Genomic DNA, 26,038 nt, shown 5'->3' with positions numbered 1-26,038 from the left:
CCACCTCTCCCCCTTCTGCAGACAGAGTCCCCGTCCGTGGCTCTGGAGGGTAGTGGTTAGCAGAAGCTAACCTCGAGAGGGAGGGGAAGAGCAGCAGCGGCAGGGAGCCGGAGAGCGGTGCAGAGTGCCCAGCGGTGGCTGTTAGGCAGTCCGCGGCTGGGCTGCAGGTTAGGCAGTATGGAGCCGAAATGGAATAGGGGTGGAGGCTGCGCTCATATATCAGTACATAAGCATAATATAAAATATCAAGACAATTTAATAAAAAACATAGTAATGCATACATACAACAAACAGTAAAAATTTATATGAATTCATATACAGTGGTTAAAAATTAGATATTACCATAGATATCCGGTCAGGACTGAAATAAAACTAAATTGATGGAGTCCGTTCCAATAGTGCCCCTGTAGAATTAATAGTCCAGTGCAAAAAGAGTCTCTTTGCAGAGTTAATCCATTTAGAGATGCATGCAATTTACCGTTAGAGGAATGATGGTTTAGCAATGTCCTTTTGGTGCATAGGTCCCTCATGCAATACGGTAATAGGCCGAAAGGTCTCCGGATCTCTTGTAATTCAAAGGTGGTAATCCGGGGCTGGTTCGGTTTCCAATTCAGTAAAGCGTCCTGGTAATCTGACAACACCTAATGCGTTTCGCTGCGTATAGCCTGCAGCTTTTTCAGTCCCCACATAGCGGGCGGCACTGTGAGCTGACCGCCCCTCACCCCCAGCAATACAAAGCAAGTGAGCGGCGGCAGTATGAGCTGCCTCACCGCTCATTACCTGAAATCGAAGAAACTGTGGAACCTCGTCCACTTGTATCTTCCCGACTGAGGCACAGAAAAAAACGAGTTCTCTATGGGAGTATGGAGGGGGTGGAGAGTTACTAATTTAAATATTTAAATGTGCCTATCCCGGCTAACATATCCCAAGAGTACATATTTAAATGTGCCTATCCCGGCTAACATCCCAAGAGTACTCCAGTGACCCCTAGTGGATGAAAAAAATACATTTTTCATATACAGGTTGAGTATCCCATATCCAAATATTCCGAAATACGGAATATTCCGAAATACGGACTTTTTTGAGTGAGAGTGAGATAGTGAAACCTTTGTTTTTTGATGGCTCAATGTACACAAACTTTGTTTAATACACAAAGTTATTAAAAATATTGTATTAAATGTTCTTCAGGCTGTGTGTATAAGGTGTATATGAAACATAAATGAATTGTGTGAATGTAGACACACTTTGTTTAATGCACAAAGTTATAAAAAATATTGGCTAAAATTACCTTCAGGCTGTGTGTATAAGGTGTATATGTAACATAAATGCATTCTGTGCTTAGATTTAGGTCCCATCACCATGATATCTCATTATGGTATGCAATTATTCCGAAATACGGAAAAATCCCATATCCAAAATACCTCTGGTCCCAAGCATTTTGGATAAGGGAGACTCAACCTGTATAACAATTGTTTGCACATTGTAACAAATAGTAATGTTAAATGCACAAAGGTATTAATCATGTTTTTTATTTTTTAATGTAGCTCTCAAGGGTCATTGCCAAATCCTCCATCACCATCTGGATTCCAGTCACAGTCTACAGGAAATATCTCTCAATTGTCCACTCCTGACATGTACCAGGTTCATGACAGTCTGCCAGTCATCCTCAACACAAGAAGCCTTCAAACTCAAGACCCAAGGGCGTCCATGGCTCATATGCATGAACTCTGCAGTGACTCTGACGACTCTGGGAAGAGTGATGGAGAACTTGTAGTTATAACAGATTAAAAAAGCAAGTCCTGGTGTCCTGTGCTGTGGGTATTGTGTACATACAGAGAAACTTAGTATCATCCTCTCTGCAGAATTCAGATGCATTTCCATATTTTGCAATTTCAGTGGCTCCCACCATTATTTCTGCTTGGATAGGTTATGGACCCACGTACAATGCGTTAAAAATATATATAAAAAGAACATGGACAGTTTACATGAAAATGTCAACTGTTTGAAAAATAAATTGTGTCTGCAGTTAATCGTTTTGAAGGATTTGGCACTTTTAGGATATGCTGTAGTTGGAAAGCAGCTTGGCTGATTTAGGGAAAAATGGGTGGACAGTTTGAGAAGTTTCATAAAAATGGGGTACTCCTCCTTTGGTGTTACAGGGACCGGTACACTTGTATAAAATATGACTTGCAATGAGAATGCATTTTATAGGAGGGGGTGGGATCTGAAATTAACATTTTATAATTTATACATGGCAAACTACCTATGCATAAAGCAAACCTGCCTACCTACATAGCTGTAGAAAGTTATATCAGTTCCCTTCAACATATTTTACTCTTGCATTATAGCATATGCAAATGAGGTAGAATGCAAATTCATTTTAAGCGTTCGTATATTTTAAATAGAAATCTGGCCCCCACCACTTCAGCTTTAGGAGATGTAGTTAGAAGGTACTGCTGTCTAGCACCCTGTCATCTAGGCACATCCTAGACCCACGGGTAGTAACTAATGTATTTGGAGAGCTGGGATAAGGCTTTCTAATAACTGGTATACCCAAATAGAATTTTAAAAAAATCTTTGTTATTGATGCATTCAATTCTTAAGTGGGTGCAGTCTGAACCACCAAGGCTCACCAGCTTGTACAGTTGATATAGTCAGTGGCTCTATTTTGGTAGATGGAACAGTTAATACCCCTTTTCCACTAACAGGAAAATCCTGGGTTTTTGCTCATGAATGCGCATCAACCTGGGATTTTTGTAGGTGGAAACTGCTCCCTCCAAAAACACCCGGGTCGAGTGACCTGGCAATCCTTACTGGGTAGCTAGCAGGGTTTTACCCTGGAAGTACCCAGGTTTACAGCATGGGGAGAGCTGCATTCCTGGTGCAAGGAGATGATGTCATCGCCAAGCGCTGGTACTGCACCCGTGTGCAGTGTGAAAGGCGCAGACCTGGGAATAATCAGTCTGCACCATGGTGTGAAAGGGGTATGCCCTGAGTTTGACCCGGATTGGAACAGTGTTCCAACTGTCAGGTCATACCCCGGACTTTGGTGGAAAAGGGGTTTAAGTAAGGCTGACTTCACCAACTTCAGAAATCTTAATGTGGTTATTAAAAAAGTATTGTAGTTAGGGTGGTAAGAGATCTTGCATTCTGATGCTAGATGAAGAGGTGGAGGTGATTTATCAATTTGCTTAATACCAGTGTGCTTTTATATAAGGCCCATTTCATAATTCAAGTTCCTTATGTTAACTAATTTTTGGCAGTCACAACAGCGGTGTGCAATCATTTTTACACCCTCATAGTGCCTTATTTGAATGTACAGAAGGGATTCGATCTAACAAGTCATAATTCTCATACCTCATAAGAGACACAATATATATATGAATATATGTATATTTTTATACTTCTGTAAATATAGATCATAGAAAATCTTTTTTTATTATGTTAAATAAAAAGAAAATAACTTAAACCTGAATTATTTCTCCACTTCTATGTTTACTGTGCAGAAAAAAAAAAAAAATAAACAAGCTACACTTTGTGTGAGATCTGTCTCTGTCTGACTGCTGCAGGTGTTCCTAAATGATGTGTCTGACTATTTCTCCCACATGTGTACTTTCTGCTAAATCTGAATTCTATTTGGATTTGTGAAAGGGTGAATCTGCAATACTTCACCACTGAGAGTGTGCTATTTGGAATATGGGAACGGGGTATAGGATACAGAAGAAGCTACCAGTTAGGAGTAAGCATTCTACTCCTAAAACTGAAATGCAAAATTGAAATAAATCTACCAGCATGGTAAAAAACCACAGATAAGAAATAGAAAAAGCAGAACAGTAATCGAGAGTGAAATAAAGAAAATTACAAGTTCGCAGATATAAACTTTATTTTCTGGGGATCTCGCCAATGTAAATATGCTTTGCCCTCTGCATGGAAGCAATACAACTGGCAAAATAGCCACAATAAAAGCATATAGTCTGTAAATAGTGAAAATATCACAATTGAAAATAGCCCTGTCTGAAAATTTCAAGGTTAAAGTAATATAAGTCCATCCCGTTTATCGTACTGTAGATTCCACAATAGATATGTTTTCAATATAGAAACACAGGCTTGCAGAAATTGTATTGGCTAACAGATAGTGCTCAGAAATCTTTCTTGTTGCTGCTCCTCCAAAGACCAAATCCTGGGATAACTAACCGCTGCACTTTAATGTAGATGAGTACTCCCAATGTGTAGGGTGCTTCTCTGGGCCTTTTCCCAGCGCTCTGGCTGCTTGCTTCTGTGATGAGTCTTGATGTCCCTTTGTGTGGTGGGTGGTTACTTTTCTTTATCGGTTTACACTGGCTGCATCACTGGTCTGGTGGTGTAATAGCCGACACCAGGAGTTGTGCGACACTCCTCTTCAGTATGTGTCTCGCATTTGTGCAAATGGCTGGAAAGTCTGGGCAACTGACAAATTTGGGGAGCTCAAAATTCACCTGCATCTCATTCACATCTGCAGAATTGTGGCATTTTGCCACAAAGGAGGGCTAGTGATGATGTGATTAGTGGGACAATGCTGCTTCAGTTGCCCCTGCTACCTCACTCCACTATCACCAGGAGGGGAGTCCCCAAAGCCTCAATGGGGGAATTAAATAGTTTGTTTTCCCTTTTCTGCCACTAGATGGCGCTCTACCGAGCAATGCAATTTTTGCTCCTTTCGGGGGTGCATGCAACGGGGGAACAGATTTCAGCTCTCTGCCTCCTAAGGTACAAGCTGAAGTGTGTGAAAGCTCAATGGTTTGGCTGCTCAAATGGGAGTTTGAGCCCCCTAACTAGGACTTAAGATGGATTCAGCCGCTTCTTGTGGTACTAATTAGTGTGCGCACGTGGCATGCATGCCAAAGGTCAGAAAGGGGAAAACTGATGTGCTATAGTGGGAGCCCATTACGTTGGGTGCCCATTAAAACAATTGAATTCCCCCCAATATTACTCCTCTTATTCTATTCCTTTACAGCCTGACTGATTTGTGCTAAACTATGTATGCTGGGGTCCACATTAGTACCATGGGGTGTAGATGGGTCCCTTGGGAACCATGGGCACTTTAAGGGTTTAATAGTGTGGGCTGGCTCGCCCCTCCTACCAGACTCAGTTTAGAAAATGTGCCCGGAGGAGCCGGTCACAGCTAGGGGAGCTCCTAGAAGTTCTTTTAGTTTTATTGTTATTTCTCATACGTCCTAGAGGATGCTGGGGACACCAAAAGAACCATGGGGTATAGATGGGATCCGTAGGAGACATGGGCATTTTAAGACTTGAAAAGGGGTGTGCACTGGCTCCTCCCTCTATGCCCCTCCTCCAGACTCCAGTTTTAGAATTGTGCCCAGTGAGACTGGACGCACTACAGGGGAGCTCTACTGAGTTTCTCTGAAAATACTTTTTTGTTAGGTTTTTTCTGTTCAGGGAGGCTGCTGGCTCCTCCCCCTTGTGTCAGGGGAGGAGCCACGACACAAGGGGGAGGAGCTACATCAGCGGGTCAGTTGCTCTAGTATCCACGCCACCAACTATTACCTTTAGTAATTAGGTGGCGAGCAAAGCGAGCCACCATGCCCGAAGCGTGGCGAGTGAAGCGAGCCGCGAGGGTACTTTTCGGGTACCTTGTTCGGCCGTAGCTCCTCCCCCTGGTGACGTGTCTCTTCCCCTAGGTACGTCAGAAGGTCCCTTCTCCCACTCCGATATAGAATCAACCATATGTGCAAGGTGATAAAGGCACAAGCCAAACAGCTCCAATATGTAAATTAACAGTTAGGATTTGTTTGGCTGCTGCCTTTATCACCTTGCACATATCACTGGTTTATCACTTCCTTATGTCTTCTCCAGGTTAATACATCTACACCACTGTTTTTTAACTTCTTTACAAGTAATTGTTATGTTTACTCACCAGACACCTGAGGGGATTGAGGATCCTCGCTTTCTGGGCTTGCCAAAATGGCTTGTGGTGGCAGGGCCGACACTATGGAGATGCGCCGTTTGGGTGGTGAGGATGCTGCTGGTGCTTCAGCCTCAAGACGGCGTCTCTTGGTTGGCCCCCTATGTTGAGGATCCGAGCCCTGTGATGGGCGCCTTAGTGGTGGTGGGGGGTTTGCTGAAGAAGAACCTATGTGATAAGATAAACATTAACATTCTGCTTTTCTATGTGTTTTCAGAATATGTGTTTACACTAAATTCTTACCTGCATCGTCAGCATCTGCATCTCTTGGCAGTTTGGGATGTGGCCTGGCTGTGCTGCTTCTCTTTCGTACTGTAAAAATATTAACAATGTACTAATGAACATACTATTATGTTTCTGTTTATGCTAATTACTTATTGTGATGGAAACATATGTGGAACCTGATGAGAAGTAAACTAAACTATTCTTATGCTTTTCTGCCTGACTTCATTGGGTGTGTATAGTTGAATTAATAAACAATTTCAACAACCAATCCATACACAAAGGTGCATAATGCACAATATTATACTACTTAAATCCCAAACTTGGGGCTAAATTTACTAAGATGGGAGTTCTATTTGAGCTGGGATGTTGCCCATAGCAACCAATCAGATTCAAGGTATTATCTTCTAGAAGGTGCTAGATAAATGTGAAGTAGAATCTGATTGGTTGCTATGGGCAACATCCCATCTTAAATACAACTCCCATCTTATTAAATTTACCTCTTGGTAGCTTGACACAACCAGAATATAGCACGATATGTTACTAAATTTTGCGCCTAACAACAAACCACTACCCACAAATATCTACAACAAATTGTAAGCCTCAAATAAAAATATGCTTGAAATATCACTGTAACAGTATTGATTTCTGACCTACAGCTAGCTATTTGTCTTCTATGTATAAAATGTGTACACATAGCCATTTATTGTATTGTAAGACTTTCATTGTCCATCTTTGTAGGAACAAGCTGTTTGTTGTTAATAAGAAATTGTTCTCCTTTTCAGCTTACATAACAGGCCAGACAATAGGTCTATTCGTGGTCAACAAATAGATGTTTACCTTTGATTAAGTGGCCTAGACATCTAAAATATGCAAAGGTAAAGGGCTATTTGTCCTACATTAGAATTCAATACAACAATAGATTTCCTAATATTGTACAAGTGACCAGGGACTCCAATGACATGTGGATGGAGATATGATCCCTTGACCACCTCTCAGAATTCTGGGTTAAATAGAGGGTCATGTCAGACTGATAGCAGCCTCCATTGAGACCTGAGATTGGCAATAGGGTTCCTTTGACGAGACCTAGGCGCTACGCAGCGACAGGAGGCTCCCTGGGACTACACCTTATGCTAGGACTCTGATTATCCTGTATAACTGCCTTAAGGAACGTGGATAAGTATATTTTAATTATTGTCAATGATATTGTAAATAAATGATTTGTTAAACTGTATTAGTGTTCCTGACTCTCACTATACTTCCGATTATAATAGTCCCACTGGGAACAAAATTTGGTGTCAGAAGCGGGATCGGAAGAATTAATAGTTATCAGTGGACCTAATACAGTTGTTTTATGTGTGCCTCTGTCTCATTGCCGTATGAGGGAGGTATCGCATTGTATTTTTCTCTCTGATTCTTTGCTAGATGAGAGAGGTATTTTGTGATTTAGTGGAAAATCACAGTGTATGTTTGTCTGTCCTGTATGTTTCCCTCTGTCTCATCCATATGAGAGAGGTTTTGTGATTTAGTGGAAAATCACAGTGTATGTTTGTCTGTTTCCCTCTGTCTCATCCATATGAGAGAGGTTTTGTGATTTAGAAGTAGGAAATCACAGTGTATGTTTGTCTGTCCTGTATGTTTCCCTCTGTCTCATCCATATGAGAGAGGTTTGTGATTTAGAAGCGGGAAATCACAGTGTATGTTTGTCTGTCCTGTATGTTTCTCTCTGTTTCATCCATATGAGAGAGGTTTTGTGATTTAGGTAAAGAAATCAGTGTATGTGTGATCAGATACAGGATCACGATATATCAGAGTGCTTATATAAAAAACAAACCTGTTCTGTATAAATCAACAAAATGATGGCATGGTTTAAGGCTAAAACTGATAAAGTTAAGGGTGTAACTTTACCATCATGGGTGTCAAAATATGGACACTGGACCCCATGTATGCGTGAAGCATGCAAATATGTTACCTTGGTCCGTTTAGCGGACCCCAGAAATGCTGTGGTAAATATTGATTTAAGTAAAATGACAAAAGGTGAACGAGTACAATGTGCTCATGTATTATCTATGTGAGCTCAGGCTTTGTTTACAACAGAGGAAGAAATGGTTAAGTTAACTGATGAAAACACTGTATTGAAAGAACAACTAGCTGTCTTACGTACATGTATTAGAGATCAGGGAAAAGAGATTGAAACTGTAAAAGATAATGCCACCCAATATGTTGTAAATGTACTGAACCAGAAACAATTGAACAGGGGAAGGCAGACAGTTGACCCTTTACTGGTTAGAACTGTTGTAGAAGGAAACAATTGGGATGGACTGTGTAGAATAGACCCAGAGGAATTCACAGATGATGGTATTGAGTTTGAGGTGAATGGCGGAGAATTACGCCCGGTAACCACCTCCAAAGTAATATCACATAAGAAACAGAAAAAAGATAGAATAAATGTGTCAGGTAACACTGCATCAAACAGTGCAGAGAGTGAGGATGAGGAGTCAGAAAAAGAGGATGATGACACCACCACAGAGACCCGTAATTATACCCCTAGTGAAATTACCGAGTTGGTTGCAAAATACAGGCAGCAAAAGGGACAGGGACTTTTGCAATGGGTCCTACAGATATGGGATAATGGAGGAGACTCTATTATGCTGAACACCACTGAAGCATTGGGGTTGGGTTCCATATGTGCAGATCCACGAGTCAGACGGCAGTTACAAAATCAGTTGGATTACGTGTCCGTTCTTTATTGCATAGGGTGAGAGAGGCAATAGCTACTGTGTATGACCATCCCTCTGATCTCATTCCCCTTGACCCTTGGGCAGATTTGTGTGCAGGGATTGAACGATTGAGAGTGCTGGCATGTATGACTGCTTTTCAGAAAAATGTGGGGGGGAGACAGTTTGAAGTTGATTGGGAAGGTCCTGATATGACCCATGTCACACAGTGTATGATGTCTTTCTTTCTACAATCAGCCCCACTGCATTTGAGAATGTCTTTGTTCACTCTTTTACCTGGCACAGCTAAGCAGGTTACTGTGTTTGAAATGATTACTGTGTTAGAACAGATGAGTTTACTGCAACCAAAGGGAGTAGCTCCAGACAAAGTAGTCCAAGCTAGGGCACTGGCCACCCCTGCTACCCAGTACAAAAGCAAGATGTGGCATGATAGACCCCCCAATAGATACAGACGTACACGTAATCAAATGTTTTTTGATCTGTTGAATGCCGGGGTCCCAAAAGATAAGATTGATGGCATTGGAAATGATGCTATGTTTGAAATGTGGAAAAAGATTCAGTCTAAGCTCAAAAGTGAACCAGTTAGTAGACAAAACAATGAAATGGGGGAGGGAAAGCTGGTACAGATTACACAACCCTTTACCCCCACAGCTAAAAGCCCTTATGCAGAGGCACAGGAAATGCTAAGGGAGGTGACCCAAGGGGGTGGGAACACTGGGACTTCCCCCTGGCCAATGTCACAGCCCCTATGAAGGGGAGGCAGGTCCCGGGAAGCAAAGATACCCTACAGTATTTGTTTAAAGAAACACCGGGACCGACGCCCTTTTGCTAATGTTAGCATACAGTGGAATCAAAACACACAAACACAGTGCGTAGCCCTGCTCGATACTGGTACTGAGGTTTCCCTATTTCATCGGGCAGGCATCCTACATGACACCCCATCGGGCAAACATACATGGGTTGCTGTAGAGGGACTAGGAGGTATGCAGACATGGGCTGCCCGGATACAGTGCAAACTCCAAATAGGGGACGGTCCCTACTTTGATGCTTCAGTGTTGGTTTCTGAGCTCCCCGACAACATAATTGGAATGGATATCTTGAGAGGACAGTCCATAGACACATCCTCTGGTAATTATGTTTTTGGGGGTTCTGTAAGAGCCTTCACGGTTTCTGCACTAAAGCCGGTAGTTAGAGGGAGTACAAAATGGTCACCCATACACATACCTTCTCCTGCACAGCCAGCTAACCTGAAGCAATACCACATACAAGGTGGTCTGAAGGAAATTAAGGACACTGTTCAGGCTCTGCTACAAGATGGAGTATTCCGTGAAGCACAAAGCATTAATGATCAAGTGTATGCCGTGAAAAAGCCAAATGGCTCATACAGACTGTCAATTGACTCTTGGGGACTAAACAAAGCGACACCACCCCTAGCTGCAGCAGTACCTTATATGATAACTTTGGTGGAACAAATCTCAAACACTAATGGACAAATAGCCTTACATGCTAGGGTGGATTTAGGAAATACTTTCGTTTCTGTACTCTTTGCAGCAGGCAGTCAAGAATTTATGTGGTCTGCTGAACAAGAAGAGGTTTTTCAAATTGCAAAGCAAGCTATCACGGTGCATAATGTTCTGAGTCCACTACAGTCAGATCAGCCATTCTTTCTGGATGTAACTACCACAGAGCATGGAACGTCTCGGGGCTTATGGCAGGAAAATGCAATCAAGGAACAAAAGAAGAAGCCCATTGGATTTCGGGAAAAGCAGTTTTCCTCAGCACAAAGACAATACTCTCCCTTAGAAAAGACTTTTCTAGCTGCATATAATGCTCTCCAACATGTAGAGAGCACAACCAAACAACAGCCAATCGCAATATGTACAGACCTCCCTATTGCAGTATGGCTGAGGCAAGAAGGATTTGAATCACGTTCTGCTGTTGCACGGAAGCCCATGGTACAGAACTGGAAGTGGTACTTATCAGAGAGGGGAGGAGTAGCTTCTCAAGAGCCATCTCAAGTCACCTGCCACCTTACAGGAATTGTTACTTTCCAATCCGATAGCACTGAACAGCTACCCCCACCGTTGAAAGAAGAATCTCCAGTTTCAAATGCTGAACATTACTCCAGTTTAACAGATGAAGAGCAGAAGATTGCTTGGTTTAAAGACGGCTCCTCTACCCTGACACAAAGGGGCCGAACTTGGACTGCCGCAGCATTCCAATCTGTACTGGAGGAAGTTATATATGTGAATGGTGAAGGGGGACCCATCCAAAATGCAGAACTGCAAGCTGTACTGATGCTTCTACAAGAGACAGATGGTCTTTGGATAATCTACACTTATAGTTGGGCCCCGTATAAAGGTCTCACTATTTGGATGCCCTCGTGGAAAGAAGAAGATTGGAGAACCCATTCCAAGACTTTATGGGGTGGGCCTGAAATATGGAATCAAATTTGGAACTACAACTCATGCAGGTCTATCTCAATTGGTCATGTAAATGCACACACAGGTTTCTCACCTAATGACACAGCTGATGCCCTTGTACAAATCAAATCAGCCACTCAATCACCAGTGGAGGAAGATTAAAAAATGTACATATACAATCTGGGATGGTGGGCACATGATCAATGTGGACATGGTGGAGCAGAAAGAACCTATGATTGGGCAAAGGAGAACCATGTGTATTGGGTGTACCATATTCCATTTTATCCAAATGCAGCAGGATTAATAGGAAGAATGAATGGCCTCCTTAAGGAACAAATAAGCAATAGAATGCCCATGCACACTTTAAAGGGTTGGGACAGTGTCCTACAGGAGGCAGTATGCTGTTTGAATGAAAGGGTCCTTACAGGAACCACCCCCTTTCAGAGATTGTTAGAGCCCATGCCACCCAGGCCACCTCACTGTGTCATATTCAGAGCTAAGTATAAGCTCCTAATTGATAAGAACAATAGGGACAACCAGGTTAGGAAAAAGAAGGGGGAGATAGCAGCATTAAGGCAAGGAAAAACATACTATGTTCTGGTTAAAGGTGATGCTAACCCTGCCTATCATTTGTATCCAAGAGCATGCTGATAAGAAACTTAACACTTGTTTATTTTTCCCAACAGGTTGAACCAAGATGTATGACGGCCTGAGGGAATCTCGCCCTGACCAAGTAGTATGTGTTATGATTCCCGTACTCCAGACCAGAAGAGATCTTATGACAGAGGTCTGAGTACTGGGAATATATGCTGGTTGTGGGAGCAGGAGAGCCTAGTAACCCCTGGCGCCCTAACTCCGTTGTCTCGCCCGTGTTATCAGAGATCCCTTGCGAGACTATGGTTGCTTGAGCCCATGGCAGCCGCGTTCGAAGGGCGGATTATGTCTGCCCAACCCCGATGCCCCCGCAGGTCTTAATGGGAGACAAAGGGAAATCCGAGACAGGGTGATAACAAGGGGCCCTCTGACTAAGCAACCAGGCCAGGGGTTACAAACTAACTAACTTAAACCAAAGGTATGTGCGGACTAGCCGCCAGGGAAAAGGACAACCAAAGATCCACTGATCCGTTACTCCTATCCAGCACCGCTGGATACCAGAGTGGATCCGTGGGAGCAGAATCCTCCGCAAAAGCTCCAGAACACAAATATAACAAATAATTAATAGTAAGCGGTCAAGCCGCAACACACGGCTACGCCGCGACTCACGAACACCACAGGATGTTAAAGGTGCTCGGTCAGGACTCCAGGAACAGATGACAACTTCCGAGTACTGGACCACTGAGGACAGGAACGACCGGATAGAGCAGGACTGGAAACACTCTCTGCAACAGATACAGCAAACAGGAAGCTCAGGAACTAGCAGGAACCAAGCTCAGAACTCAAGCAGACTGAAAACCCAGAAATATCACCAGCGTCTGTGAACTGCAATCAGCCAGCATATAACAGAGAGGCCTAATTAATAATCCAGAGCAGCTGGCCTATTGCATGATTCCAGCTGACAAGATGCAATTAGCAGCCAGGTGAGGCTGAACACATGGAACAAGCTGCAATTACACAGACTAACCAGCGGCAGCAGACAAGAGCATACTAAAACAGAGCAACAGGAAATCCAGGCATGCAAGACAACTTAATAAACATAAAATAGAAATGAACCACTACCTGTGGTTCATAACAGTATCCCCTCCTTAAGGGTGAGCTCCGAGCACCCCATGATACCCACGGGGAACATAAACAGAAGTATAACATAAAATACAGAACCAAAATGCAAAACAGGAATGAGCCACAGCCGTGGCTCATAACAGTATGGTGCTATGAATCAGGCACATTCTTGATGATAGTTGGATTCATCTTTTTGTTTTCTTTGGATCGTGTTTGAACAGCATACAGCAGACCAGACATTAACTTTGAAAGCGAACGTAAAAAGATCCAGTAGATCACTCTATGAACTGGATTCAGTTTGGGAGAAAAAGAATATTGGATCCGCACTCCCCAAATTCATCAAAAACTTTTGCATATGTAGCTACTCCTGTTAGCTTGAGAGAGATGAGCCAATGGGAGGATGGATGGAAATTTGACTGATGATAATATTGGACATAACACTTAATAATACATAGAAGCCTAGGGTGGATTGTAACAGTATTGATTTCTGACCTACAGCTAGCTATTTGTCTTCTATGTATAAAATGTGTACACATAGCCATTTATTGTATTGTAAGACTTTCATTGTCCATCTTTGTAGGAACAAACTGTTTGTTGTTAATAAGAAATTGTTCTCCTTTTCAGCTTACATAACAGGCCAGACAATAGGTCTATTCGTGGTCAACAAATAGATGTTTACCTTTGATTAAGTGGCCTAGACATCTAAAATATGCAAAGGTAAAGGGCTATTTGTCCTACATTAGAATTCAATACAACAATATATTTCCTAATATTGTACAAGTGACCAGGGACTCCAATGACATGTGGATGGAGATATGATCCCTTGACCACCTCTCAGAATTCTGGGTTAAATAGAGGGTCATGTCAGACTGATAGCAGCCTCCATTGAGACCGGAGATTGGGAATAGGGTTCCTTTGACTGACGAGACCTAGGCGCTACGCAGCGACAGGAGGCTCCCTGGGACTACACCTTATGCTAGGACTCTGATTATCCTGTATAACTGCCTTAAGGAACGTGGATAAGTATATTTTAATTATTGTCAATGATATTGTAAATAAATGATTTGTTAAACTGTATTAGTGTTCCTGACTCTCACTATACTTCCGATATAATAGTCCCACTGGGAACAATCACATCAACCACACAAAAGAAAACCCAGATCAACACACAATAAACATAAGTCCATTGAAAAATTTTACTTTTAAAAAGTATCAAAAAACACATGAATCACACTTCATTAAAATACACCGACAACAATTTTCTTTTGAATTAAAACACCAGAAAAAGCCAAAGACAACCTGCTAAATTGACAAAACAAAGGGGAAAAAAAAACTAATTGTGATTACAACTACATCACCAACACATTATAAGAATGAACCAACTTACAATCACAATTAGCTAGAAGACATTTCAGACAACTAAGGACAAGCACAGATGTTAAAATGATAAATAAAAAACAATAATAAACTCACCATCCTGCCTTGGCCGATCCGAATCCCGGACATGAGTCGCACCAACCACTTCTGGCGGAATCAGAGTACGCACAGGCTCCTCCCAATCCCGATAAGACGCTCGGAAGGGGTGTCCACCCCCTGTTTGGCGGGCTGATTTAGCCTCCTTCGACATCTTAGCCTTGACACGGCGCTTGATGTCGTAGAATCGCTTACGACACGTGTCCTCAGTCCGCCTCACCACACCCTCACTATTCACAGCCGCAACAACCTTCCCCCACAGAACAGTTTTCCTGCGTGATGACACCTGTCAAAGTCAGAAAAATGTCTCAATGCACGTTGCCATATTTGCACCGCACACTGGTCCGCGCTGCGCGTGCGTGCGCTCTCCCGTGGATGCGCATACCCGCAATAACGTGCACTCGCAGGCGCGGTATGCGTATTTACGGTAGAGTTTATGTAGTCGTAGCGTGCGACTCATTCGTTACAAATGTTCACAATTAATGTAGTTTATAGATCATGGTCCCTTTGATAGATTCTGAAAGTTTGGTTAAAATACAATGTCCCAGAGCTGAGGAATCCCTCTTTATATCGTACGAAGGGTCTAACAGGAATCATACAGCAGTGTTTGGTACCCATCGGAAGAGTATGTAATTAGCAATATTCCGGTGTTGGTTTGGAGCGTATTAATCGCTCGTGCGAATAGTTATGGACATAAGAAGTTTATGTCCATTTCTATTAATTACACATACTCAGGTATGCGGCGGGAAACCCAGTTTCCCACCCACCTGAGCTGTTGGAAATCGTCACAGCCCACCTGTATGAATCACCCTATGACCTTTTGTTATGATACAGGGCCGAATTCCTTCGGCCAATGGACAATGGGATTGTAGGACCAGGAGATTGCATTGTGTGTGGGGCATAAATAGGCAGGCCGACCACCTCCAGCTCTCACTCTCTCATCAACGGTTATCTGCTGATAGCCGGGAGCTGGATATCGAGGCGCAGGCGATCATACCCTTTGTGCGTAAGTTTCTCTCCGTTATCATTGTCTTTCTGTGAGCCAATTTCTCTCATCTCATCTCTCTCTCTCTCTCTCTCTCTCTCTCTCTGTTCTGTTCTCTCATATCTCCCCTAGACTAGGCTAGTATTGTATTGTATTAGATAGTATTGTATTGTATTGCATTTAGGTCAGTGTAGTATTGTCTTTTTGTATTTATTGTTTAGTTCTGTGGTTAGGAAGTCTCTGTTATATTGTAGTGTATCATTTGTACTGTTATCCCCTTTTACAAGTATATTAGATATAATACAGTCAATAGGCTTTGGAACCTAAACCAGCATCTGTGTATTTCCTATAGTGTTAAGTGTTCACTTGAGCGTCGGTGACGCTCAAGCAGCTTTGTAGTTAGTCAGGTTACACAAGGTTGCACTTACACCCTGTACTCACATTAAGGTATTCTTTGTATTTCATTGGTATAAGGTTTTAACATAAAGGTATAGTGTTGTGAGCGTCTGCATCGCTGGTGACCTCCTCGTGGTCTCGAGCGTAAGCTACGCCATAGCGAATCATTACCCTAGACATAACCAATAAAGTGTCCTGTGATCGCTGGGCCGTGAGCGAACGTGACGCTTGAGCGTCTCGCCTACGGCTGAGCGATCGTTACGCAACTAGCGTACCATTACGGTACTTCTTAAGTAAACAGCGTACAGTGTTCTTAGCTTCATAAAGGGTTGTTATACGACAAAGGAATTTAGCATTGTCAATTGGGGACTCGTCCTATCCTTCTCATATCTGCACTAGGTAGATCAGCAGACATTATCCCTCCAGCAAAGGGTGGGAGGTTGTCTCACAGTGCTGACGGGATAAGCGTCTGCTTCGCTTAGATAAAGAATGCTGAAGGAATCCGGGAACCGGAAGTAAGAACAAAACGCTTGTGTCTTTTAAAACTGTTTTATTTCTCTTCTGTCTTGCGTATACACGCACGCATACATATATCTGCATTTCTGTTACATTTTCGTATATCACTATTCCTGTTTGCCAATTTTATAGTTGATAGAAAGTGCTAAAAAGAGATTTGCTGTTATTTCATAGTAGAGGTGATAGTTAAAGTATAGAACAAACACACGGTTTGTCTGAGATACAAGGCAGTCAGTGTGGATTGCGGTAGATGATCAGGGATCATTTACATTGATAAAAATATATTGTGTTACGGTGGATCCTTTGCATTGCGTACACGTGTCGCTAACAAAGACTAGCGTACGCAATCCAAAAGGCAGACGCACGCAGCGTTCATTACGCAACGTAGCGTCCGGTTACGCCCACGTAGCTCAAGTTGTGATAAAGTGAAGTAACGCACAGCGGTAGATAACGCGACACGGTAAATAACGCAAATCTATTTTTGGAAAATCTGAAATTTAGTTTAACAGATCCTGCTCCTAATTGGTAACACTTTTGGCCTAAAGACAATTTCTGCGCAGAAATAGATATAGAAACAAAAGTGTACTTGTGTTGAGTGAGTGTGTTTTGTATACAAAAGTTTATATAACTTTAAGGTGGAACCAAAAGGAAAGCCGGGTACTCGTCAAGGGACATACGTGTAAGTGACATATACGGTGGCCAGGGAGGCATCCCTGGTTAAATAATATTTGAGCATTAGAGTATAGCGGATCATAAGGTAACAAGACCAGGAGGTCATAAGGTAACAAGACCAGGAGGTCATAAGGTAACAAGACCAGGAGGTCGTAAGGTAAAAGGTCCGCTATAAAAGTCCAGTGGCACAACGCCTGGGGTGTTGGTGCAGAACCCATATAGGCCATAAGCTCTGGCTGAAGGAATCGCAGCCGGAAACATAGATTCCATTGATCTTTCAGTACATGACAAGTAGTGCTCGTATACTGAACGATTGGACCGCACGTTATTGTGTGCAGTAGTTAGTAATCTGACCTAATACCATTAGAGTAAAGTGGTCACAAACGCTATCTGTACATTCTGACGTGATTTGTGTAATTTTTTATTTTTGGAAGGGAAGTTCGCTGGTCACTCAGGAACTATCTAACAACCCCAACTTTACTGGAAAGAGTAAGTGTCCTGCGGGTAACCCTCATATGTTCCAGTAAATAAAGGTTCACAGGGGCCCTAGGTTGGGTACAGCAGCTCTGGTTACAGTGATTGCAGTACTGGCCAACGTGGGCGAGAAGTAAGTGGGGTACTTGATAAACCACCACCGCCGGCCTGCCCAAGGACATCTTGGTTTGTTTGTAAGGGTTCGCTGAAAGCCTTGATATTCAAGGAGGAATAAGCAACGCCTGCAGATTATGGGGGCCATTTGTTCAGGTAGGGGGCGATCAACCCTGGTTCAGGTTGATTCTGTGAACCGACCAGTTGGGTCGGCACGATATGTAATGTGTGAAAAATATGGAATTCACACCGAATCTTTATGTGATGAATGGGAGAGAATGACTGTACAAGACAGGGACAAATTCCCAAGAATAGGTAGCTTGAGTCCAGAAGTGTTACAAAATTTAAGGAGGAGGATATGTCTCGTAAAATCAGCAAAGAGACGAATTCAGCATCATGATTATTTACAGTTATGGCACCAGGAAGGTGAGATACAGAGAGGTTTGGCTCTGGCGGCAGGATCTGGGGCAGTCAGGAAGTTGATTGCCACAGCTCCTCCTCCACCATACATTGCAGGAGAGAAGTTGATTGCGGAGAGAAACGCACTGGGTTGTAAAACACAAACTCTTAGTAACACTGTAAATGTTAATGATGTTAACCAAATAACTCATGCAAGTATTAACCCGTGCAAGATGTACCCTGTTTTGAACCTTCCTCAGGAGTGTGATCAAGAAGACGATTCAGCAACAATTTCAGCTCTCTCTCTTGCAGCCACCATAGCAGAGACCACAGTAGGCACAGCGACACCCACGAGATTAGTGAAAGCCCCTAGCGGAGGGATAGGTGAGGTCGTGTCAACGGGTAAGTACGGCACCATGCACTACACTGAAACAATTGTACCACAACAAGCTGTAGAATCTACACAGGAAGAGGCTGTTAGAATTGCTCCTGTAAGGGTAATAGCAGTTCCCAATGGAAAAACAGATGTGTCTGGAGCCACTCCCATAAGGAACATTGCCATGTACACTCCATTTTCCCGAATGGAGTTAAGAACAATAGTGTCCGAATTTCCTGACCCCAGGAAGGATTTAGTTGCTAGCCAAAAATACATCAGGGATCTAGGTAACACTGTAGAACCCAACAACAAGGATTGGCAGATACTGCTAAGAGCTTGTTTACCTTCCAATGTTGATGCAACTCAGTTTTTAGCTGATTGTGCATTGGATAACGATGTACCGCTTACAGACGTGTACAACAAGGATAATGTAAAAAGGATAAATTTACAGCTAAAAGAGTATTTCCCAGCCGTTGTTAAATGGAATAAAATATTTTCCATTAAGCAAAAGGAGTCCGAAACGGCAACACAATATTTTCACCGGGCACTATTAGAAATGGCAAAGTACACTGGTATAGAAGACATTAAGACCAACCCAAACCATCGGGAAGTAGCAGTATCTGTACTGATGGATGGTTTAAAGGAAACATTAAAGACTAGGGTTCAGACCACGCAACCGTGCTGGCGAGGTCTGTCAGTGTCCGGCTTGAGAGAGGCTGCTATTGATCACGACAGAAACATCACTAGGCACAGGGAATCGCAAAGTGATAAGTTGATGTCCGTAAGTATACAGGCGCTGACCACAAGGCAGCCTGCGTATGTACCACCGAATCCTGTGGGTAAGGCAAGTGTAATAACATGTTTTTCTTGTAACAGACCGGGACACTTTGCACGAGAATGTAGAACAAAGAATGTACAAAGATCTTTTCAACCCCCTAGACAACAACACAACACACGACATTGGGAGCAGGGTCCACAGAGGCGGAGTTTTGAGCCACATACAGGGGAAACAAAAAGATATCCCCCGAACAGAGATTGGCATGCCTCTGGTAGTTCCCAGCTAACTCCCTCACAAGTAGTTGCTGCCAGCGGGATTCAGGGAGGTCAGCATACCCAATAGGGGTGTGGCCATACCTGTAATCTGCAGCCAGTTAAGTTGATTGCTAGTCTTGGAAACGAACCAGAAATTGCAATCAATGTAGCTGGTAAAACTTTAAACTTTCTTGTAGACACAGGGGCGGCCAAGTCAGTGATAAATTCGACAGTGGGCATGAGAACCACTGGTAGGACAATTCCAGCCATGGGAGTAACAGGAGTAGTCCAGCACTACCCTGTTAGCAAACCAGCCGAGATTACAATAGGGCCTTTGCATACCAAGCATTCCTTTTTGCTGGCTGCATCGGCACCAACCAATCTCCTGGGAAGAGACTTACTATGTAAAATGGGTTGCGTCATTTATTGTACTCCTGAAGGTGTATTCTTGGACATTCCTGAGAATCACGCTCAGGAAGTACGGGACATGCTAGACTCCCCATCAAAATTAATGTCACATTCCATTATGACAAATAGGAATCCATCCCAAGTAGAAGAGATGATATCTCAGATACCAGAGTCACTTTGGACAAAAGATGGACAGGACACTGGATTAATGGCAAACGTAGCTCCAGTAGTTGTGCAAGTAAAAGATGGTAGGATAGCTCCAAAAATCCCACAGTATCCTCTGAAGCCAGAGGTGGAGCTAGGAGTTTTTCCCGTAATAGAGCGCTTGCTACAACAGGGCATTCTAGTAAGAACGTCCAGCACCGCAAATAGTCCCATCTTCCCTGTTAAAAAGAGTGGGGGGAGGGGTTACAGGCTAGTGCAGGATCTAAGGGGGATTAACAAAATAGTTGAGAGTCAGTTCCCCGTAGTGCCTAATCCAGCTGTCATCCTAATGCAAATTCCTCCCACTGCCAAATTTTTCACTGTTATTGACCTCTGCTCCGCTTTCTTTTCGGTACCTCTGCACCCTGACAGCCAATATTTGTTTGCATTCACATACAGAGGAGTCCAATACACGTGGACTCGGTTACCCCAAGGTTTCATAGATAGTCCAAGTATATTTTCTCAGGCTTTGCATGATTGTTTACAGTCTTTCCAACCAGACAGTGGATCAGTATTGATACAGTATGTGGACGATTTATTACTGTGTTCAGATTCACTGGAAGCATCTCTGAAGGATACGAAACAGCTCCTGTTTCATCTTTCAGACACAGGTCACAAGGTTTCCAAAGACAAGTTGCAATTATGCCAAGCTAAGGTAAAATATTTGGGACACTGTCTAACACAAGGACTGAGACACCTGACCGCTGATAGAATCCAAGCCATTAGAGACATGACACTGCCACAAACCCAGCAACAGATCAGGACGTTTTTAGGAATGTGTGGGTATTGCCGTAATTGGATCCCAGGGTTTTCCATATTGGCGCTACCTTTGCAGGAAATGGTCTCTTCAAACAAACCTGATCGGATTTCGCATACAGACGAATCTGAAACAGCATTTGAGAGACTCAAACAGTGCCTAACGCAGGCACCAGCACTAGGTATGCCAGACTATGGGAAACCCTTTGAACTATACGGAACAGAAAGTGCTGGGTGCGCAGCAGGTGTACTAACACAAAAACACGGTGACGCCAGCAGGCCAATTGCATACTACAGCGCCCAGCTAGACACGGTAGCGCGATCCCTCCCCACATGCTTGCGTAGCGTTGCGGCGATAGCATTGCTAGTGACGAAAAGCGAAGATGTCGTGCTAGGCCACAACCTCACAATCCATACACCGCATGCGGTATCTGCCTTATTGAATTCTGCCCAAACCAGACACGTCTCATCTGCAAGGTTTACAAGATGGGAATTGGCATTAATGGCCCCAGTAAACATCACCATAAGGAGATGCAGCGCATTAAATCCTGCAACATTTCTCCCAGGTGTGCCTGGTCAGACACAAAGGGTGGAAGGTGAGAGTGATGGGGAAGGAGGATTTAATGCAAAGGAAGATACACATGATTGTATGGAATATTTGACCCAAAATTTTACCGCAAGGCCTGACATCAGTGACAATCCACTGAAAGATGCAGAACTCACGTTCTACACGGACGGTAGTTGTCACAGACAGTCAGACTCGGGAGACTTGTGTACTGGATACGCAGTCGTAGATGACCAAGACACCATAGAAGCGGAACCGCTAGGCCCACCTCACTCAGCCCAGGTTGCTGAACTGGTCGCCCTAACCAGAGCATGTGAATTGGCTAAGGGTAAGTCAGCCAATATCTACACCGATTCCAGATACGCGTTCGGGGTAGTCCATGATTTCGGAGCCCTATGGCGGCTCAGAAATTTCATGACGGCAGCTGGTACACCGATAGCGCATGCAGCTCACATAAAAAGGCTTCTAACAGCGATACAGGAACCCGACAGAGTGGCTGTTATCAAATGTAAAGCACATACATATAGCCAAGACCCAGTATCCCTTGGTAACAGCCGAGCAGACGAAGCCGCAAAGCTTGCAGCTGCTACCCCCACACGGACAGACACCACACAGTTGATGGTATTTAATACCATCAACACACAGAAGTTGTGTGAGATGCAGAATTTGTGTTCCACACAGGAAAGAGCAGTCTGGAAGGCAAAGGGATATGGCCAGGAGTCCTCAGGGCTCTGGACGGATGGACATGGTAAACCAGTGGCCCCCAGGGCATACCTTCCATGTCTGGCTGAAGCAGCTCACGGGCTGACTCATCTAGGCAAGGAGGGGATGTGCAAATTGGTAAGAGCATACTGGTGCGCCCCAGGATTCTCCTCTCATGCGAGTAAAAGAGCAATGTCATGCCTTACCTGTCTGAGAAAGAATATTGGAAAAGCAATACCTACAGAACCATCCCATATCCCACCTGCCGGCGGCCCTTTCCAGGTAATACAAATTGACTTCATTCAATTACCCCCATGTCGAAATTTGAAATATGTACTTGTCTGTATAGATGTTTTCTCGAATTGGGTCGAAGCTTTTCCAGCAGCTACAAATACCGCTATGTTTACAGCTAAGAAAATTGTGCAGGAATTTGTATGTAGATATGGTATCCCTAGAATCATTGAAAGTGATAGGGGTACCCATTTTACAGGTGATGTCTTTCAAGGAATGTGTAAGTTGATGGGAATTGATAGCAAGCTGCACACTCCGTACCGTCCACAGGCGAGTGCGAAGGTCGAAAGAGTGAACAGCACTATTAAAAATAAATTGAGTAAAGTAATGGCAGAGACAGGATTGACGTGGCCAGAAGCTTTACCCATTGTTTTGTATAGCATCAGAACCACTCCCAGGTCCCCTCTTAATCTGTCTCCTTTTGAAATCTTGTTTGGTCGACAACCGCATGTCATGATTAACCCTCAGGATGATTTGAAATGTAACAATGAAGTAACTGTAAAGTACTTGATTAACATGAGTAAACAGTTGAGGAATCAAAATGATAATCTGAAGTTGGTGATTCCTGATTTACCAGATAGTAATTGTCATGACATTGAACCTGGGGATTATGTAATGATACGAAATTTTCTACGCTCAGGTTGTCTTATTGATAGATGGGAAGGACCATACCAGGTCTTATTGACTAGCACCACAGCATTGAAGGTTGCTGAGAGAGAGACTTGGGTCCATTCATCCCACTGCAAAAAGGTTGCTGATCCAGAGAAGTCCCGCGATAAGGAACAGACGGTAGAGGTTGTATCACTGGAGTGTCTGTTCCAGGAGGATTGAGGCGGCACCTGAGCCTTGAAGACCGAAAGCAGTTGTCGACTCCCTTCTCCCTTTTATTGTTTTTCTCCACTTCCCAGCCCCTCTCCCTTAAAATTTCTTTTTCCCCCTCCTCATTCTTCTCTATTTCCTCCTCAAAGATGGACTTGCCCCAAGAGACTGTGATCCGGATTTTGATGTTAACCATGATGTTGACCAGAGCAGTCTGTTCCGGCGAGAGTACCATAGAGGTCGAAAGAGGTTCTGGAATGGGTTCCGATTATGATGATGGAGGCGTAGTTTTCCAAGATCAACCAAACCAACAAGCAAAGGCGAGTATCAGAAAACGATCCGATAGAAGAAATTGTGATGGATTGTTAGCTGAAGAAAATTGTATCTGTAGGCTCTGTGATAATCTGGTTGAAGATGGATGCATAAAGAAATGCCAATCTAGTTTTAATATCCATATAGACCGGCATCCATTGAGTGACTATCACTCCTTAGTGGGTAACGTGTTAAACCAAACAGATTGTTGGGTATGCTCTCAAGTACCTCAGGGTCACAGCAAATCAGGGCTAGTACCATTTCCTTTAACGTTAGGGGAGGTACTTGAGCTAAGTGGTGGGAGACCGGTGGACCGGAGGTTTAACATCTCCAGCCCTCCTAGTTTGAAGCTCCACCAATACCATGTGGATAGGTCCCTCTTATGTTTTAACATCTCCAATCCCAGAAAACCGGGAAATTGGGAAGTGTCATGGAGCAACCTTACCATGACCTTTTCACACAGAGCAGATAGAATGCCTACAGATACAGAGCTCGTACGCCACATAGCCAGTAGAGGAAAATCTTTCCGGTATCGATATACCTTAGGAAATAGGATTACTAGAGTTGGAGAGGTATCACCAGGATACTGTGCACATATCGTACAAACCGATACGTGCATTAAGCAGATGGAAGAATTAGGGTCAGGAGATTTCACCTGGAAGGTTTGTAACATGATCATGTCCTTCTCCGTCCCTTATGTTCTCCCCGATGACGCATATTTCATATGTGGGAGAAAGGCGTACAAGTGGCTTGCCCCAAACTCTGAAGGATTGTGTTATATTGGAAAAGTATTGCCTGAAGTGATGACTGTAACACATGACAAAATGAAGGACATACACCGTGGTGCCCAAGCTCCTTATACTCACACTCATTACGAGCACCGAGTTAAAAGACAACTGTCAGAAAGGTTAGAGCATCCGGCCTCTGATCTTATCCATGAATCCACCGGGATTCAGGTTCTGGTAGCGTTAGATTTCACTCGTACCGCTCGGGGAGTGATGAATTATAGATACATTTCCGCACTCGCCAATTTGTTAGATAATATCACTGAAATGTATGATGACACGTTTAGATACACTGGAAGAGAACTTCAAGCTTACAAAACAGAACTAGTTCAGCATAGGATGGTTCTTAATTATCTTACAGCAGTAACAGGCGGATATTGTGTTACATTGGCAACACAGTACGGCATAAAGTGTTGCACGTATATCACAAATAGCACCGAGGATCCGGTAGAGGTCATAGACCAAAAGATGGACGATATTCTCCAACTAAAGTGGGAATTTCGTCGAAAACACAATCTCACCCTTGCTGCTGTAGGTAATGAGCTGACTGGTTGGGTGTCATGGTTGAACCCGCGAAATTGGTTCTCCGGTTTAGGAGACTGGGCTCAAGGAGTCATAATGGATGTTGGAAAGTTTCTACTATGTATCTTAGGTGTCGTTATATCGATTGGATTGATATTTAGATGCGGGCAGGCTTTAATGAGGTGCAAACAAAGTACAAAAGTGATGAGCTTGAGGAGTGAGGAAACCGTAATTAACCTGGATTTGATTTATGACCCAATGATAGAAACCAGAATGTGATGAAAATGCGATTATACGGTCCGTTTCTTTCACCTGTCTTTCTGCTTTTCTCCAAGATACAAAGACCCCCTTGGACGAGGAAGCTGACGAGACGAGATGTATACAGACAACGGATTGACCAAAGAAGAAGATTTGACAACTTTAAATATGGACACTTGATGAACTTTGCCATGGATCCCCAGTTTCCCTAGTATTTTTAAACTCACGCTAGCCCAACATTTTTGTAAATCTGATGGCACTGACAAAGCTTGTTGCTCATGCCTAAGGAGCAATACAGCGCAAAGAAGACGACTCTCAACAGATACCGAAAACAACTTCGACGACAGATGTACATTTCCCTGACATAGAATATCATTGCATTTTTCGTAAGTGTTCTTTATCTTCATCTCTACAACCCTCAGGTAACGACACACATAGACGATAGGGAATACAGGCACAGATATCAGCAACCACATACCTCCCCCATTCATGTATCATCAACTAAAATGTGCATCCCCATTTTGTTACAACCACAGCCGAAATGAGCTCGGTAGAGTTTGACAGCCCATCCACAGACCTGTACCACAGGATAAGAAGGAATTCAAATGTATACTTCGCAATACCTCGAAGCTTGATTTACAACACGTACGGCACGATGATACATGACCCCCCAAACATGGATTCATACACACATGCTTCTGCTATCTCACTAGGTCATACCCTCTTCACACCTTCTCCTCTCTCCTCCCCTACCCAACCATGGAAATCAATTAACCCCTGACTTACATTTTTCTCCTTAAATGTTTTGTGGCAGTTATTATTGACTGCCAAAGGGTGGACTGTCAAAGTCAGAAAAATGTCTCAATGCACGTTGCCATATTTGCACCGCACACTGGTCCGCGCTGCGCGTGCGTGCGC

General features: G+C 43.4%; 1 protein-coding gene across 4 annotated transcripts in view; it reads left to right on the top strand.

Moving 5' to 3' along the window:
- The window catches only part of SOX13 (SRY-box transcription factor 13), a 129,646-nt gene extending 126,171 nt beyond the window's left edge, over positions 1 to 3,475 (top strand). For 3 of the 4 annotated variants that reach the window (XM_063955259.1, XM_063955258.1, XM_063955260.1), the window contains one exon: positions 1,545 to 3,475. In XM_063955259.1, coding sequence (XP_063811329.1) covers positions 1,545 to 1,788 — 244 coding nt within the window. In that variant the 3' untranslated portion in view covers positions 1,789 to 3,475. The remainder of the gene's footprint in view (positions 1 to 1,544) is intronic. The other variant, XM_063955261.1, reaches the window with a different exon arrangement.
- The last annotated feature ends 22,563 nt before the right edge of the window (positions 3,476 to 26,038 follow it).

This window comes from Pseudophryne corroboree, chromosome 2 (genome assembly GCF_028390025.1).
Source record: "Pseudophryne corroboree isolate aPseCor3 chromosome 2, aPseCor3.hap2, whole genome shotgun sequence".
In the NCBI taxonomy this organism is placed as follows: Eukaryota; Metazoa; Chordata; class Amphibia; order Anura; family Myobatrachidae; genus Pseudophryne; species Pseudophryne corroboree.
Note: the sequence above shows the minus strand (reverse complement) of the source record. Positions and strands in the feature narration are given on the sequence as shown.